Source organism: Myodes glareolus, chromosome 5, assembly GCF_982192425.1.
Source record: "Myodes glareolus chromosome 5, mMyoGla1.1, whole genome shotgun sequence".
In the NCBI taxonomy this organism is placed as follows: domain Eukaryota; kingdom Metazoa; phylum Chordata; class Mammalia; order Rodentia; family Cricetidae; genus Myodes; species Myodes glareolus.
Genome location: NC_142030.1, coordinates 27,501,799 through 27,516,983, shown reverse-complemented (window position 1 = coordinate 27,516,983; position 15,185 = coordinate 27,501,799). Strand labels below are relative to the sequence as shown.

Here is a 15,185-nt window from a genome sequence, read left to right as displayed (position 1 = left end):
CTTGAGCATAGGTTGCAAGTATCTCCTTTTGCAAAAGCAAATGAAGTTTCCAGTAAAGGCAGTCCAGGGTGGTTGGAAGGGCCTGTCAGGGCTCAGGACTATAGGACAGGACTACCTCTCCATGTCACCCACAAAGTCTATGGACGAGCCAAAGAGTCCGTCCCTTCTTCCCTTCATAGCCTGGGTGTCCTGACATCTGGGCAAAGGTACCGGCTTGGCAGTCAGGACCCAGCTTCTGTGTGGGGGCCATTCCTGGTTTCCGGTGAGGCTCAGGGTCTTTTCCTGACTCCTACGCACTTACGGCTAGAAGGGCTAGCTCCTGACACATGTCGCCACTCCAAAGTCTCCTCCCTTCCTTCTCAGTGAAGAGGCAAGGCTCAGCTGGAAGGTAAAATGTGGGCATCTGATCCTCCTGGCCACTGACACGGGAGTGCTCAGAGACCAAGGTCTCCACAGAGAAGTCCCGTGTCTGAGAGAATCTGGATAGAAGAGCCCTTCCCAAAGTCTCTGAACACAACACCCGGTCAGGTCTGATATCTGGGAAGTGGAGGCTGGAGAGAAATTTGTTTTTAGAAAATTTGCTTCCCACCAAATACATGTCATCTCATTCCCACGCCCCAGAGAAATGCCTGTGTCTTTCAGGGCTAATGCTTGCAGTGCTTCAGACGGTCTGCACTCAGTGAGGGTTCTCAAATGAGTTGGGCGCACAGACAATACAACCTGCAGGACATACATGCCAATAAAAATAGCCAAAGGTGGCTCCAGGGCTCTTCCTCCCAAGGTTCTCTCTTTGCATAAAGGCGCTAGGACCAGCCCTTGCTAACTGCATGCAATCCACTGTGAACCTGGAAGCTGGGCTCTGTTTAGTCTGCATGTGTCAGAAGCTGCAGAGTGTACCTCCAGACATCCTGCAACACACAACTAAGGAATCCAGTGTCATAATGTAAACAACAGACAACATAGAGATTAAAGGGAACCCCTCCCTAATAAGTCCAGGTCGTGTTCTGCACACAAGTTGAAGATAGAAGGACCTTCAGAAAAATAAATAAATAAAAAGGCGAAGTTTGCTGCCCTGTGAAGGTGAATGGGGAAAGGAATTAAAATTCACATTTCTCCCTAATGTCACTGGGAATGTGGCATCCGAGCACTTTATGGAATTAGCTGCAGCGGCTTCCTAATTGCCTTTGCCCAAGTCGCCTCCCCCAGGTTGATGGTGGCGGCTGTTGCGGCCCCATCAGTCTCGCTTGGTGCTCCTCGTGCACCCGCCCGGCACTGCGGTGCTCCTGCTGCAGCTGCCAGACCCTGCACTGCAGAGGCGCTGGGACCCCTCAGCACGGCTGGATGCGTCCAAAAGAGACTCCTTGAGCTGCGGATACTGATGCAGATGGGCAGAGATGCTCCCCAGAGGCAAGGAGGGGTTCATGTGGCTGGGACAAATGGAGATGGTGAACTCTGCTCTCTAGCCGTCAGTGCCTGCGGGCACTCAGAGGGCTAAGGGGTGAAGGACCTGCCCACAGGGCTTCAGAGCCAGAGACTGTCTCCAGATCGATCCCCAAATTTTGGGACATCTAACAGCCTGACACTGGTGCTCAGAAACTGGGCATTGGGCAGTAAACAGAGAAAGGGGCCGAGTCCTTCATCCTTTGCCTGTGGCCAGCAGCATTCAATGCATCATTAGCCTGCAAGGACAAGAAAGAGGCTGGGCAAGTATTACTTCTTTTGTTCATCTGAACACTGGTGAATGCCATAGGAAAAATGCTGAGTCCCGCTCCAAAGGCAGTTCTATGCCAGGTGCCAAAGGCAGACCCTTTCCAGGCCAGAAAGAACAAGGTTGTCCTGGAGGAATCAAATTCCTGCTCACTGTACCGTACCTACTGCCACACGGCAGACAAGGGACTCCTGATATCACTCATCCCCAGACCTGCCAGAGGCATGGAAGAATTTGTTAGACTCATCCCACACAAAATGAGACTGACCCTGGGGGTCAAAGGGCCATGGCCTTCGAGGTAGCTGCTAGTTGTGGGAAAAATAAAATAAACAATCATTTCACAGAGAGAAAAGAGAGAAAAGAAACCAAAATAGGCACCAACACAACAAACATCCAGGAAATAAAGACAAATAATGAGACCAGAATAATACTAACCCATTAACCAAGGATCAAAAATTGACTAGATACTTCCCAGGCACCCAGCTCTATGTGACCACTATTGTGTGACTCTGTATTTAAGCCTACCATGACTTCATTTCATAGAAAAGGAACCTATGTCCTCAGTGCAAAACTAAGAAAGGCCAGGCTGGATTTCAAAGCCAGATCTGTCTGGTCCCAGGGCCCCAGAGCCCACACTGGCTATTCTATGTTACCACCCAACATCCCCTTGGGATAATGCACAAAGGGGAAGTTCACCAAATCCAATGAGATTTTCAGACATCAAACCTAATGAGGGGAGGGCTGACCCCTCAGAGGAAACCAAAAGACAAACGGCATCTTTCTGTCACAGCAAAAAGAGGAACCACAGAAAGGTAGAGGCCCATGGATGGCGCATGGGAAGAAGCTGGAACAAATTCCTTTCTGAACCAAGTATATACAAAGACCTAAGCAAGGGACCAATGGCTGGCCCTAGGAAACACCCAGAGCCTCTTGTCCCCCCACCCTACTCTAGGAGCTGGAGTTGAGAATCTGTCACCAAGGGCCACAGCCTAGCTATTAAGCACAGCTACATGGTCTGTCTCTGTTTCCACATCTTTAGCAGCGATATGTTAGACCTCAAGAGTAATTCTGTTTTAATAGATAAAACACAAAGCCCAAACTACAAACGAGGTGCCAATCTTATCATTATCACTGCCTCCCAAGACTCCCTGGTAGGGATCAAAGACAAGCAGCTTGCAGAAGGTCTGCAAACAATGCCCCTGACACTTGGACATCAGCTGGCCTCTGCACAGACAGCGCTTCCCAGTGTGTGGAATAGTATGCCCCAGGAATTGTAATAATGGTGGAAACAGCATTACAACGGCCCACCATTTGTGAACACTTCTTCAGAAATACTTATTTCTGAGCATCCTGTGTGCATCTTTGCACTTGGCCCTCCACCTAGACTCTACCCTAGAAGCTGGTACCTCTAAGATTATTTGCTAGATAGGAACAGTGGGGTTCAGCAGCTTACTAAAGGGCCCTGAATCTCTGAAGCACCTACCTACAGTCTAGGCCTCAACCTGACTGGGTGACAGAGACTTTCGGCTCTGCACAGATGTCTGTTCCCAAGACCAAGCACTTCCCCTAAGAGCAGATTTGTAAGTCAATCCTCTGATTTCTTTCTAAGTCTCTCTATATTTCCTACCAGTCTTAAGGCATTTATTTCTAGAAAGAGAAAAAAATGCAAAGCTTTGCTACTCAAGTAGAAAATCCAGCTATGGCTCCATAACTCTGACATTCCTGTTCTGGGTAATGTTTACTCTCTGTAGTTTTCAAAAGATCTGTGAGCTGTGGACAATCTGTGGAGAGGATTACATCTTTCAGGGTGACGGGACTCTTGATAGCCGGCAGAATTTAAATGTGGGAACAAAACTTTGGGTTTTTAAATTACCAGTATTACAGAAAGGAAAGGAAAGGGAAGGGAAGGGAAGGGAAGGGAAGGGAAGGGAAGGGAAGGGAAGGGAAGGGAAGGGAAGGGAAGGGAAGGGAAGGGAAGGGAAGGGAAGGAAAGGAAAGGAAAGGAAAGGAAAGGAAAGGAAAGGAAAGGAAGAGAGAGGGGAGAGAGAAGAGAGAGGGGGGAGAGGAGAGAGAGAGAGAGAGAGAGAGAGAGAGAGAGAGAGAGAGAGAGAAAGAAAGAGAAGAGGAAGGGAGGGAGGAAGGAAGGAAAAGGGGGAGAGAGAAGAAAGAGAGAGAGAAAGAAAGAGGAGGAAGGGAGGAAGGGAGGGAGGGAGGGAGAAAGGGAGGGAAGGAAGGAAGGCTACATAACTATCAAAGACAGCTACACACAAACACAGAAGTCCTGCATCTGTTGACTTTTACTGACTGGCTTGAACTATGCCATCTGAATCAGTGTGCAACTCTGTGAAACCAAAAGTCGGCAGCATCCCCACCCAAGGCCTGGACTAAAGCTAAGAAAGAATATTAAAACTTTAGCATCACTGTCCTAGAAGCCAAAAGAGTTGCACTTATTTCTGGAGAGACAAAAAGTCTACGCCCCTTGGACTGTTTGCATATGGCACATTCATACTGCTCTAAAAGAAAGCCCACCAATAATAAGAAGCCATGGGAGACAGAGTGCAAAGCCATTTGTTATGACTTGTGGTCGAAAGCTACCTGCATCCACATCTCTTGTTCTTTATATGCTTTTCCACCTCTGCCTCAACAAAATACAATGGGAAAGGGACTGTAGATGGTCCAGGCGCAAAGAGCAATACGCTTGCCTTCTATGTTTAACTTGCACCTTTGCTTCGAGAATTACTGCACAATGTCACAGCAAGAACCAACTTTTAACTCCACAGCTGCCCACCTTTACCATGCAAGGGACAAGACTGGGAGAGTTTAGGCAAGAAAACAAAAATATCACTGCCTGAGCATATATAATAAACGCCTCTCTTTGTAACCATGCCTTTGCCCATTAATGTGCATGATACATATTGACTTAAGGTTATCAATAATCTCAGGCCTGTATTTTGTTCTTCACTAACAATGAAGCAGGACCGTAAACATGATAGAGTAGCAAGAACACAAAGGCTTTCCAGGGTCACATGTTCATCTTCACACTTGATAGGGGTCACACAATCCCATCATCCTCAGAGGCCAATGTCACAGACACTTGCATTATTTGTGCCACTTTTTAAATGGGGGGGTGAGTATGAGCACCTGTGTGTGGGTGCCCCAGGAGGCAAGAATCCGACACAGAGCCCCCAACCTGAAACTGCTTTAAGATACCAGACATGGGTGTTGGGGAAGCAACTCCAGCCCTCTGCAAGCACTCTTAGTCTCTGAGCAAAATCCTCCATCCCTATCTGTACTGTTTTATGGTATGCAAATCAAGACCTAGGATGGGTAAGTTCCTGTTAGCAAGGCACAATTCACCCCTAAAACAAGTACAAAAGCAAACAGACAAACAAAAAGCTTCTCGGTTGTCCTGAGCTCGCTAAATCCAGATACAGTTATCCGTCCCCTCCTGAGAGTCAAGAATTAGTAGCTGTCAGAAAATTATCCCAGTATGGTGGCACACCTGGAGTTCCAGCGCTCAGGATACTGGGGAAAGAGAAAATCCAGTCTGTCCTGGGCTGCTGTGAGACCATGTCTCAAAATCCAAAAAAAAAAAAATTGAAAGGGAAGAGTGGTGAAGAAGACAGGGAGAAGGGGGAGAAAGGGAGGGGAAAGGGAAGGAAGGCAGAAAGGGGGACATTAGGGACACTATAAAGGAAATTCAAAGTCATGCTGTGGGCATGGGTGGGTCCAGATTTGGAAGATTTGGATCCAGATTTGGTGGTTCCACAAGTCAATTGTTCCCTTCATTCCTTTTGAACCCATGACCCCAAGTTTTAGGAAAATAAATCACACACACTAGACAATCGTAGAGGGTTGAGCAGAGATGAATGGCCTAAACAGCCAGAACAGTTCCAGTCCACAAGCTCTCCCTGTCCTCAGGACCCCACAGATTTGACTCCAGCTGTGCTCAGGCGGGATGGGCAACATGGGAGGCAGAGACCTGAGGGAGGCAGATAACATGGGTCACCTCAGTGTGGTGGGGAGACACAAAAGGACACCAGCAGGAAGTTCTCGGCTCACACCAAACACTCAAAGACAACAAAAGAGTCCGTTTTCTTCTTCCCTACCCCAGTGAGCATATTCTTGTATACCTGGGCTGATTAGAACCTTGGGGGATTTCCAGAAGTCCGGGGACCAGTCAGACTCTACAACTCTGTGACATTCACGGAAACAAATGGTTCTTGAGCACTTTCTGCCAACTGGCCCAAATGAAGATTTTCTTTCATTGCTGACTCTTTGCTAACCCTGCCACTGCTTCCAATAGCTCTATGCATCAACTGTTTAAAATGATACTCAGTTACTAGAGCAAGTCCCACCTCCAAGACTTCGAGGCACTGTAAGCGCTGGGGTGGCGAGATGTACTCGTTCAACCTCTTTAAGGACACAGCACAGAACTGCAGATGCTCAAGGCCAAAACACAACAGCCGGGCTGCCAAGCAAGTTCTGGAGAGGACAGGGCCAGCGGGAAGAGCCAAGGAACACCAGGTGCCCTTGCCTCCTGTGGGGGTGACAGATGGCTATCCCCACACACACTGTTTCGTCTCTCTACACCCCTCCTTGCCCACTGTTGGTGTCCAGTACAATCTGTAGGAAGCCCCTGGGAGAAGTCTGAACTTTCCAAAGACCAGCAGGAAGCATTGTCCCAGGAGGAAGTGCCTGGCAGGCTGTCCAAGAGGACACTAGAGTTAAGTGGTATCCACTATGGCTGCTTGCACACATACTGTAGCAAGGTAAATTGCTCATGCAATGGGGTCTTCCTGTGGCTTAGGAGCCTCTCCTGTGGGGATGCTGTGGGGGTACAAGCAGCCACTTTTTCAGCCTGACCCACTGCCCAGGAAGGAAGGTGAGGGAGGCAGAAGGCAAACATGGACGACAGGTTCTCTGTCTAGGAAGAAGAAAGCTAGCTCGGTACATTGACGTGACATCCACCCTGACAGGAACTGTACTGTAGCAGCTACATCTGCTCTATAGCACTTGGTTCCCGGTCAGCTACCACGTGGACTGCCTTCTTACAAGGGCCTCAGTTACTAGCCCATGCACCTATTCACTACAGAATATTAAATACCTACAGGTATTTAAAGGAAGGGGCCCCACAGGGGTCTAGCAAAGATGACCTGAAGAGCTTGCATATGCATGATGTAACCCATAATGCCACAAGGAGTCATTGCCAGGATCTTTTGATGCGCCAGGCATTGGGCTAAACACTCTGCATATTTGATTCCATGGGCAGTACTGGCCTCCTTTCCCGTTTATCCCCTTTAAGGTATAGGTTTAAAAGTGCTGTAACACAAGGTGACCCACATAGGAAAGGGAGATAAGGAACTCAGATCTAAGTTCTTATGACTCCAAGACTGTCCTCCAAGCTGTTATCCTGGCTTTAATTATTTTTGAAGTAATTTCCCAGATGTTACCTCATTTCATCTCCCAAGCACCCCGTGCTCGAGAAATTCAGGTATTATTAACTTTTTTTCCCCCAAAGAGCAACTTGGGTTTTAAAAGATCACATCAAATATGTGACTAGATGTGCAGACTCCAGATGCCTACCTCAGCCACTTGGAGGGGCTGCTTAACTTTTCGCAAGTTTCAGCTGGTGATCTGGGAATGGGCTGAACAGTAACCCCTGCCCTATTAGCTTAATAAGAGGTCTGTCCTTGGTGTTTTTGTGACAGGGCTTTGTTATATATGCCAGACTGGCCTCAAACTCACAATTCTCCTGCCTCTGTCTCCCCAGTGCTGTACTGGTTGGAAGGGTTTAATGGAATGGCCCTAAAGTGATTATCACAACACCTGGAAGAGAGAGACTGCTAAGTGAATGTTCCCTGCTCCCTGCTTCTCCTAGTAGATTAAGTGAGCTGCCCAAGGCTACTCAAGAAATGACAGAGAAGATAAGCAGACAAAACCCCTAGACTGGCGGCCTTTCTTTTAACAGCACATCTCTAAGGCCCTGTATCTCTGCAAATACTCCAGGGTCTCCATAACAAAGGATGAGCAAGGATGAGAAGCCTGGGAGGAAAACCAGCAAGCTGAAATGAAGACATCTTGTCCCACAGAGGGCTTAGCCAAGGATCAGAGGACCTCAGACTTGGTTTAACATTCTGCTTTCTGCATTTTGCTACCAACCAACAGGCCCTGAAGATTATGCAGCTGTTCCTGTTCTTTGCAGTTCCTCACATTCCAGATGCATACACCATTCTACATGCTAGCCAATTCCATGGCTGAAGAACCATGGTTACTATACCAGCACCCTAGTTTTCTGTTCGGTGAGCCATTCTAGCAACCCAAGATGCTGAGGTCCTCTCCACCTGCAGGCGGCATCAGGTACACTCTGTGGTGAGCAGCATCTACCTCACTGGCACAGATGCAGATGCGGGCAGGAGCTTAGTAAGTGCTATGGTAATGACGGTTGCAACCCCCTACACTGACTAGCAGCTGCTCACCCTAAAATGCATAACCATGAACTTGCAGCATTTACAGCTCTGCTTAACTTCCCAGTCCGGGTCATTTACATACATAACAGCTCTTCTAACCTTGAGAGGGTACCATCTTCCAATAACAGGTGTCATGATAAATGCTTTGAGGTAGACAAAGGAAAGCCACGGCCATCCATTCCTTGTCAAGAGGTAATGTTTTCCTTTCCAATGTGGCCTTGAAACACACAATTTAGTTTCTGAGTTGTTTTCATTCTCCTGATCTGAGGCAACTGAGACGCTATGTAAGATACACATTTAATACAAATTACGAACGCAATACTGTGTTTCAATGGCCAACAACTACCCCGTAAGTGCTGCTCAAAGCAAACAAAAACCTGTCATGGTTCAGAAACACTCTGTGTTCTTCAGAGTTGATTTGTACAATCGTTTTCTGCTGGCTCGGCATGCAGACTGCCCCACCACGCATCAGCTTCACAAGAACCCAAGGCACTGAGGGCAGAAAGGATGGTGTGAGTCTATTCCAGACTGCTCATGGCTAACCATGCAGGGGAAGTCCCGCGATGCAGCTGCTCCTCTTCCTCGCTGCCTCTCTCCTTTCTTTGAAGGAAAGGGTACAGTCTGTTTAACGGACTGGGGAGAACAGAGAAGGTTCTACTAGGGTCACCATGTCTACCAGGGTTCAGGAACATCTCTCTCTGTGGACAGTACTCAAGAGTTCACTGCCGTCATTTGAGATGAAATATGGGCCATTAAGTCTTCATCTATAAAAATGGCATTAAAAGAAGGTAAAGTCTCATATAGTAATTCATAGACTGACGCTTTATAGCAAACACTTAATTTCTCCCATGGTCTCAGCCACAACGAAACCTGTCTGTCAGATCCCAGCATCTTAAGCATCTTACACCATTAACATTCCACGCCTCGGAGACCCTACAGTCTCAACTCCAGAGCCGTTTCCTCTGGTGCTGCTGTTAGAGAAGGTGGGTGACCCTGACAGACCCTGTGTGTGTGGATAAAAAAAAGGCCTGTTTGTTGGCTTCGATGATGGCTAATCTGGATTAATGACAGGCCTGAGACAAAGGACTGTTCACAGGAGATGTGCACTCATTTTAGCAAGCTCAGCACACCCAGTCATTTATCGGCTGCCTTATGTGGGAGCCCCACACACCAATGGAGATCAATCAAAACCAAAGTCTGAGATTCCCAAATTTGTTCTCCCATGGATATGAGCTTCAAACCGAGGAAAGAAAATGAACACAATAGCAATGGCCTTAAGTGCACAGGGAAGATGAGTTCGCGGGTCTTATGTTTCTGTTGATCCTACAGCACGGTGAGGTCTTCATCACAAACTGGAATCACTAACTGTGCTGTCCCATGCCCGAGTCGTTTCGTAACTGGTAGACAGTTTGACATTCACGCGTCTGCCTAAAATCAAACTGGCATTCAAATAAATGTAGTTATTTTTTAATACCAGAAAGAAATCATCATACTCATGGATCAAAACTCATAACTGCAGCAGAATGGAAACCTGAAGTTCGCCTCCAATGAGAATTTCATTCATATTTTCAGCCCCTTAATTTTAATAACCATATGCAAATCTTAGTAACGCAGGCCGCAGCGGTTCCTAGTCAAAGAAAGAAAGCAGAGCATTTCTGACAGAGGAGAAATCTTTAGGAGCAGAAATAAAGAAAAACATTAAACCGAAGAGGTCTATACAAAAACTTAGCAAGTGACCATGTGGGCACTGAGCACCAACGCCTATCAAATGTGTATCTTGGTGGCAGGGCTAATGAGACCAGCCGTTAACCAGAAGGACCGGAACTGTCATTTCAGATGTGCCGAGACTTTAACAGGTAATCTAAGAGAAGAGAGTCGACGCATCCGCAGTAATGCTGGGAATGAGCCACCAGCAACGCAGGCTAAATGTGCATCTCCTCTTTATTCTAAAGCCAGAGCCCCTTCATGATTTGGAGGGCTGTGATTCCCCAGGGGACAGGACAGCACAGACACCCCCAGTTCGAACAAACCACCCCCCTCCCCGGTTTGTAATCCACAATGTTCTTTGTTAATTATTTAAAAGTCCATTGATTTCCACAGTGATGAAAAGTCCTAATTGTGAAAATGGCTAAAGGAATCGGCCTTTTGACTTTGCTGACTCTGTCCTGTGGAGAGAGACATCAAGTTTATGTATTAAAGCCCATCTCAATAAATAGTTGATAACACAAAAGCCTGCTTGCACATTTCAAGAACTGAATGGCGTGGCAAGCCCTGCAGGAGGTGTCCTAGGTAACTGTGGCCTCTTTGTTGATGTTAATGGCCAAAGCACATATAAGCTGTGCTTATCATCACAAGTCTGGAAAACATCACCAGAACCCATTATTCCCAGGGACATCCATCCCCGGAATGCAGGTCTAAACAGAATGAGAAATTCGGCTTCAGTGGAGATCTCCCTGAGGAGATGGGGGATGAAAATCATGAGGGTTTAATGACTTTTATTGCAAATGTTAAAGGTGTTGTGTCTTTGGGTTTAACAGGCAGGTCCTCAGACCCCCATGTGAACACTTCTCACTGAATCCCAGAATAGAGAGGTGACGAAACAATACCTCCCCCAAAGAACCCAAACAAAGCACGTACTTTGGGGAAAATGAAGCAGGATGGGGCAGCTGAACGCTGGCATGAATATGTCAAATAGGAAGTTAATTAAAAGCTGAAGAGAATGGAAACGCCTGCAGTATCTGCCAGTGGAGGAGGCCGCTGACAGGTAGACGGGAGAGCACACCAGAGCCTGCCTTCAGAAGCCCTCTAACAACCACTGAACTGCTGGGGAGCCACTGCCCCCTCACCAGCTTCCACTCCACAGTGAAAACACACAACCTTAAAGAAATATCCGGTTCGCCATGCATTATAAGATCAAAAATGATCGTTCTCTGCAAGTGAAATGAACAGTGTGTCATTCCCATGTCTAACAAAGACCAAAAGAAGAAGCCAAGGGGGCAAGTCTACATAAGTCACCCGCTGTAGTATCTTAACCTGTGGCAAGGAAAGCCAGGGCACCAACCCCAGGAACCATGTTAGGTGGAGTTGAAGGGCAGCATTGCATGGCAGTGTTTAGAGTCCACTGCAGGTCACATTACCTAACAAAGCATGTTGCCAAAATGGCAGATCTCCCAGTCTCCAAACACCTCAAAGTGGATGGCCAATTCTTATTTAATTTATATTCACCATAATTACTTTGGAAAGTTTAAGCCCTAGACCAAAAAATAAAAGGAAAATGAACATGCGACTTTGATTCAGAACATGAGATGCCAGTTAGAAAACTACACAAATACAAAAAAAAATCATATTATGGCATACAGTAATTTCTCTAAACTGAGAATAAACTATAAGTGTCCAAACCTCACAAGGAAAATTATAGTCTATTATGCAATCCAGTTTTGTCACCTGTGATTTCCCTTAAGGCAGCATTAATGCATTTTCCAATTGAGTTTTCTAACTCATTTTCCAGGTACCTCAATTGTTAAAATACAGCAAAGTGATGGACAGATGCATGCTGTTTTGATTTAGAGAAATAATTCCTAATGTAAATGGCAAGAAACTTGAAAATAACCAAGAGGATGACAGCATCCTTGCTTTTCCAGGGGTGTTCCGTCCCCCACACTCAGAGCCTCTCAGATTCTCTTCCCATTCACGCTCAACTCTCTAAACCAATGTTCTTCACCATTTTAAAGAAAGCAGTCATATTTGGGAGATCAATATGGCGCAAAGATTTCTGCCAAATGCTCCCCCAAATCATCTAACACATCCTTCTAAACATTCATAAAAGTCTTTACCCAGCAACCCAAAGCTGGGGTATTTCACCACCCTGTCATGAAAGATTACAAACCCCAGTTCTAGAGCAGATACCCCACCCTGGACCCTAAGGGAAAGCCTGACTTCACCTTCCGCTCAAGGTGGTTACCAAACGCCAGGCTGCACCAAGGAAAGGCAACAAAGCCTTAAACAGCTGGAAGTAATCACACAATTGTCAAGCTGTGGACTTGAGGAAGGCAGGCCAAGGCTGGCGAATTCAGGATCAGAAACTATGCTGATGAAAAGGTGAGAGAAGAATCTCAGTCATTTCCGATTTGCTATTATGCGATGGTCAGTAATAGGGCTGATAGACTTCTGTGCAGTGTGTGCGCTTTCTAACTTTCAAGAGAAGGAAAAAATGTATTTCATGTGCTCCCTGAAATGTGAGCTAGAAGCTATATAAGTACAGCCAAGACCCCAAAAGGGGGGGTCTTTTGGAGTTGCTACATCGACGATGACATGCAGATGGGAAATAGATCCTTAAAGTTACACAATATGCTCGCTCCTTTCAAGGCAAAGACAAAATACACAGGCTATGTCACAGTCCGGGGCTTGTCACATAAAACATCTGACAAGCAGGCAAAAAGCCAGAGTACGGGCAAAGCTGAACCAAGTTAAAAGAAGATCAGGGGAAAAGGCCATTCCTAAACACAGAGGGCCACTGTCTTCTATATAGGCAGATGAATGCAGCAAGTTTTATCAACTGATTAAAATCCAGCGAACTTCTTCCCAATCTTAAGGTGAACAGTCTTCCCCACGGTTTCAAGGAACCTAGTGCCTGGCATTTTTTTTCCCAGCTGGTATACCTTGCCATCCATTGTTGGGTGATGCTTTATTACAATATTTGAATTTCATGTGACAAACGGTTTCATTTAATGCCCCGAGATGCTACTCTCTGAAATGGAATGCCATAAATAAAATATGGACTTGGTTACCAGGCAGCATGCTCAACACATATGGTACATTGGCCCAAAAAACACATTTTAAAATGCTTTAAAAGTTAACTTAACAGTGTAAGCTGTTTATACCCATTCTCAGAGAATAGTCCCCTAAAGGCCAATCTTATTTTCTATTGTCAAGAGGATATCTGGATTTATTTGCTTAATTTGCTAACTTGGAATTCTCTTCACCCACTCTGATCTCCACCCCCCACAAACCCACCCACCCATTCATTCATTCTTTATCTTAAAGGGGAGAAAAGAGGGCCATATATCTCGCAGTGTAATTTTGAGCATCAGGCTGCCTATTTGAATTAAAATTGATGCCGCTTCTGATAAAGCCTAATAATCAATTCTCCATTCTCATTACGCCACAGAATGATATGGACGCAAACCAATGTCTTAAGTTTGTGGACCGCTCTCCTGGCTTATTACCCGGCAGTGCGGCTGAGTGGAAAGATAACCACATTCATTCTCCTTATCTGTAATGATGTAATGCACCCCAGCCCCGGGTCTAGATGATTGGGGAATAATGGGATTGTACAACCGCGGGGATGACAAACAATGCTGCTGGTATCTCTCTGATACACGGAACCCCACGACTCCTGTGCAAAGAGGAGGCTCGGAAAACAGGCACCGATTCTGCCCCTTGCAAGAAGTTAGCATCTTTGGGCCAGGGAAGCATCTGCTCTCGCACTGAGACAGCAATCCCGACAACTGAGAAGAGAGCCATGAAAACACAGTTTCCCAGCCGCAGCCAGGACAGTGCGAGTGAATATCCTGCTTTTCTTTGTGTTTAGAATCAAGTGTCATCTAAAAATAACCGGTTGGTAGGGAGAAGTCACTGCACAGTACAATGCCAAGACCTGGAGATCAGACACTACTTAATGACTGAAGCAGCCCTGGGCTCACGTTTGTTTGGAAAAAAAAAAAAAACTAAATATGCCTCCATTTTCTGTGCTAGAAAAATCATCGCTGTCTGTCACCACAGAAACCTTACCTTTTGCAGAAGCTGGGAACCCGAGTACTTGGCAGCGATGGATTTTATCTCCCCACCAAAAGCGGAGGCCCACAGCTTCACCCTACAGGGAGAAAGGGCAGGGGAAGAAATGTAACACCATGTCACCGCCACACACGCACACCCCGGACTGTGGCTGAAGGAGCAGGACGACAGAACATTAAAGAAAAACGGAAATAAAGAGAGAAAAAGCACTTTCTTACAAACTACCAGCACCAAACTGCAGAGCACAGTGCGGGAGGAGGTCGGGGGTCGTTGGAGTTCAGAATGTGTAAAGTCTCCCTGGCTCTCCAAAAAAGACCACGGGCTTTCATGGAAACAATTGCCCGGTTGTTCAAACACCTAAAACGAGCATCACCTAGCAAATACTACTTTGAAGAAATCCACCCATCCCCCGCTTCCCGGAAAAGTGGAATGGCAAGGTAACAGAAAGGGGGACCATTAAACAGCCCGTCGAAGTTGCAGTGGGTAAACAGGCTCTAAACTTGGCGCTGTCACTTTAGGTGAACCTCTTCAGGTCTTACTCTACAACCCCAGGGAAGGGGCGAGAAGGTCCCACCCCAGTCTCGCGGTTTGGTGCCTATGTTGGGAGGCAGGTGCAAGAGGCGAGGCCCGCACCCGCCGCGGGTTCTGCCTAGCGGCACCTGCAGGCACCCAAACTTGGGCGCCCCGGGTCTCTCGGGCGCCGGCAGCCCCTCCCTGGGAGTCCCAGCACCAGGCACTTACACGGAGAGCGGGATCTGCTGCTCCGAGCGCACCACATCCCCCAGCACCGCGTAGAAAAGCGCCGCGGCTAGGAGCGCCGAGGCCCCCCGGGACGCGCAGCGCTGTGAGCCCAGCCGGGCCATCCTGGGCTCCTTCCGACACGCCGGCGGCAGCGGCGGCGGCGGCGGTGACAAGAGCGGCAGCGAAGAGCTGCGCCGGGCGGGCGGTGGGCGAGCGCGCTGGGCTGCCTGCCTCGCCGCGCGCCGCCCCGCCTGCTTCTCGCGCGCCGGGCTCACTTGGGGAGCAGGGAAAAAAGGAGCAGGGGGGTGAGGGAGGGAAAGAAGGCGGGGAGGAGGCGGGAGGGAGCGCTGGGGAGGAGGCGGGCGCGGGAGGAGGGAGCGAGACGCGCCTCTTGCCGCGGCGGCTGCCCGGCCCCGCCTCGGCGGCCCCGGGGAGTCCGGCCAGCCGCGGCGGGAGGGCGGGAGGCACCTCGC

At 47.7% G+C, this 15,185-nt stretch overlaps 1 protein-coding gene across 2 annotated transcripts in view; it reads right to left on the bottom strand.

The window, feature by feature from the left end:
* Positions 1-14,945, bottom strand: part of Cacna2d3 (calcium voltage-gated channel auxiliary subunit alpha2delta 3) — an 837,667-nt gene extending 822,722 nt beyond the window's left edge. For both annotated transcript variants that reach the window (XM_048421249.3, XM_048421250.3), the window contains exons 1-2: positions 14,713-14,945; positions 13,969-14,050 (exon numbers count right to left, since the gene is read on the bottom strand). In XM_048421249.3, coding sequence (XP_048277206.1) covers positions 13,969-14,050; positions 14,713-14,834 — 204 coding nt within the window. In that variant the 5' untranslated portion in view covers positions 14,835-14,945. The remainder of the gene's footprint in view (positions 1-13,968; positions 14,051-14,712) is intronic.
* Positions 14,946-15,185: the final 240 nt, after the last annotated feature.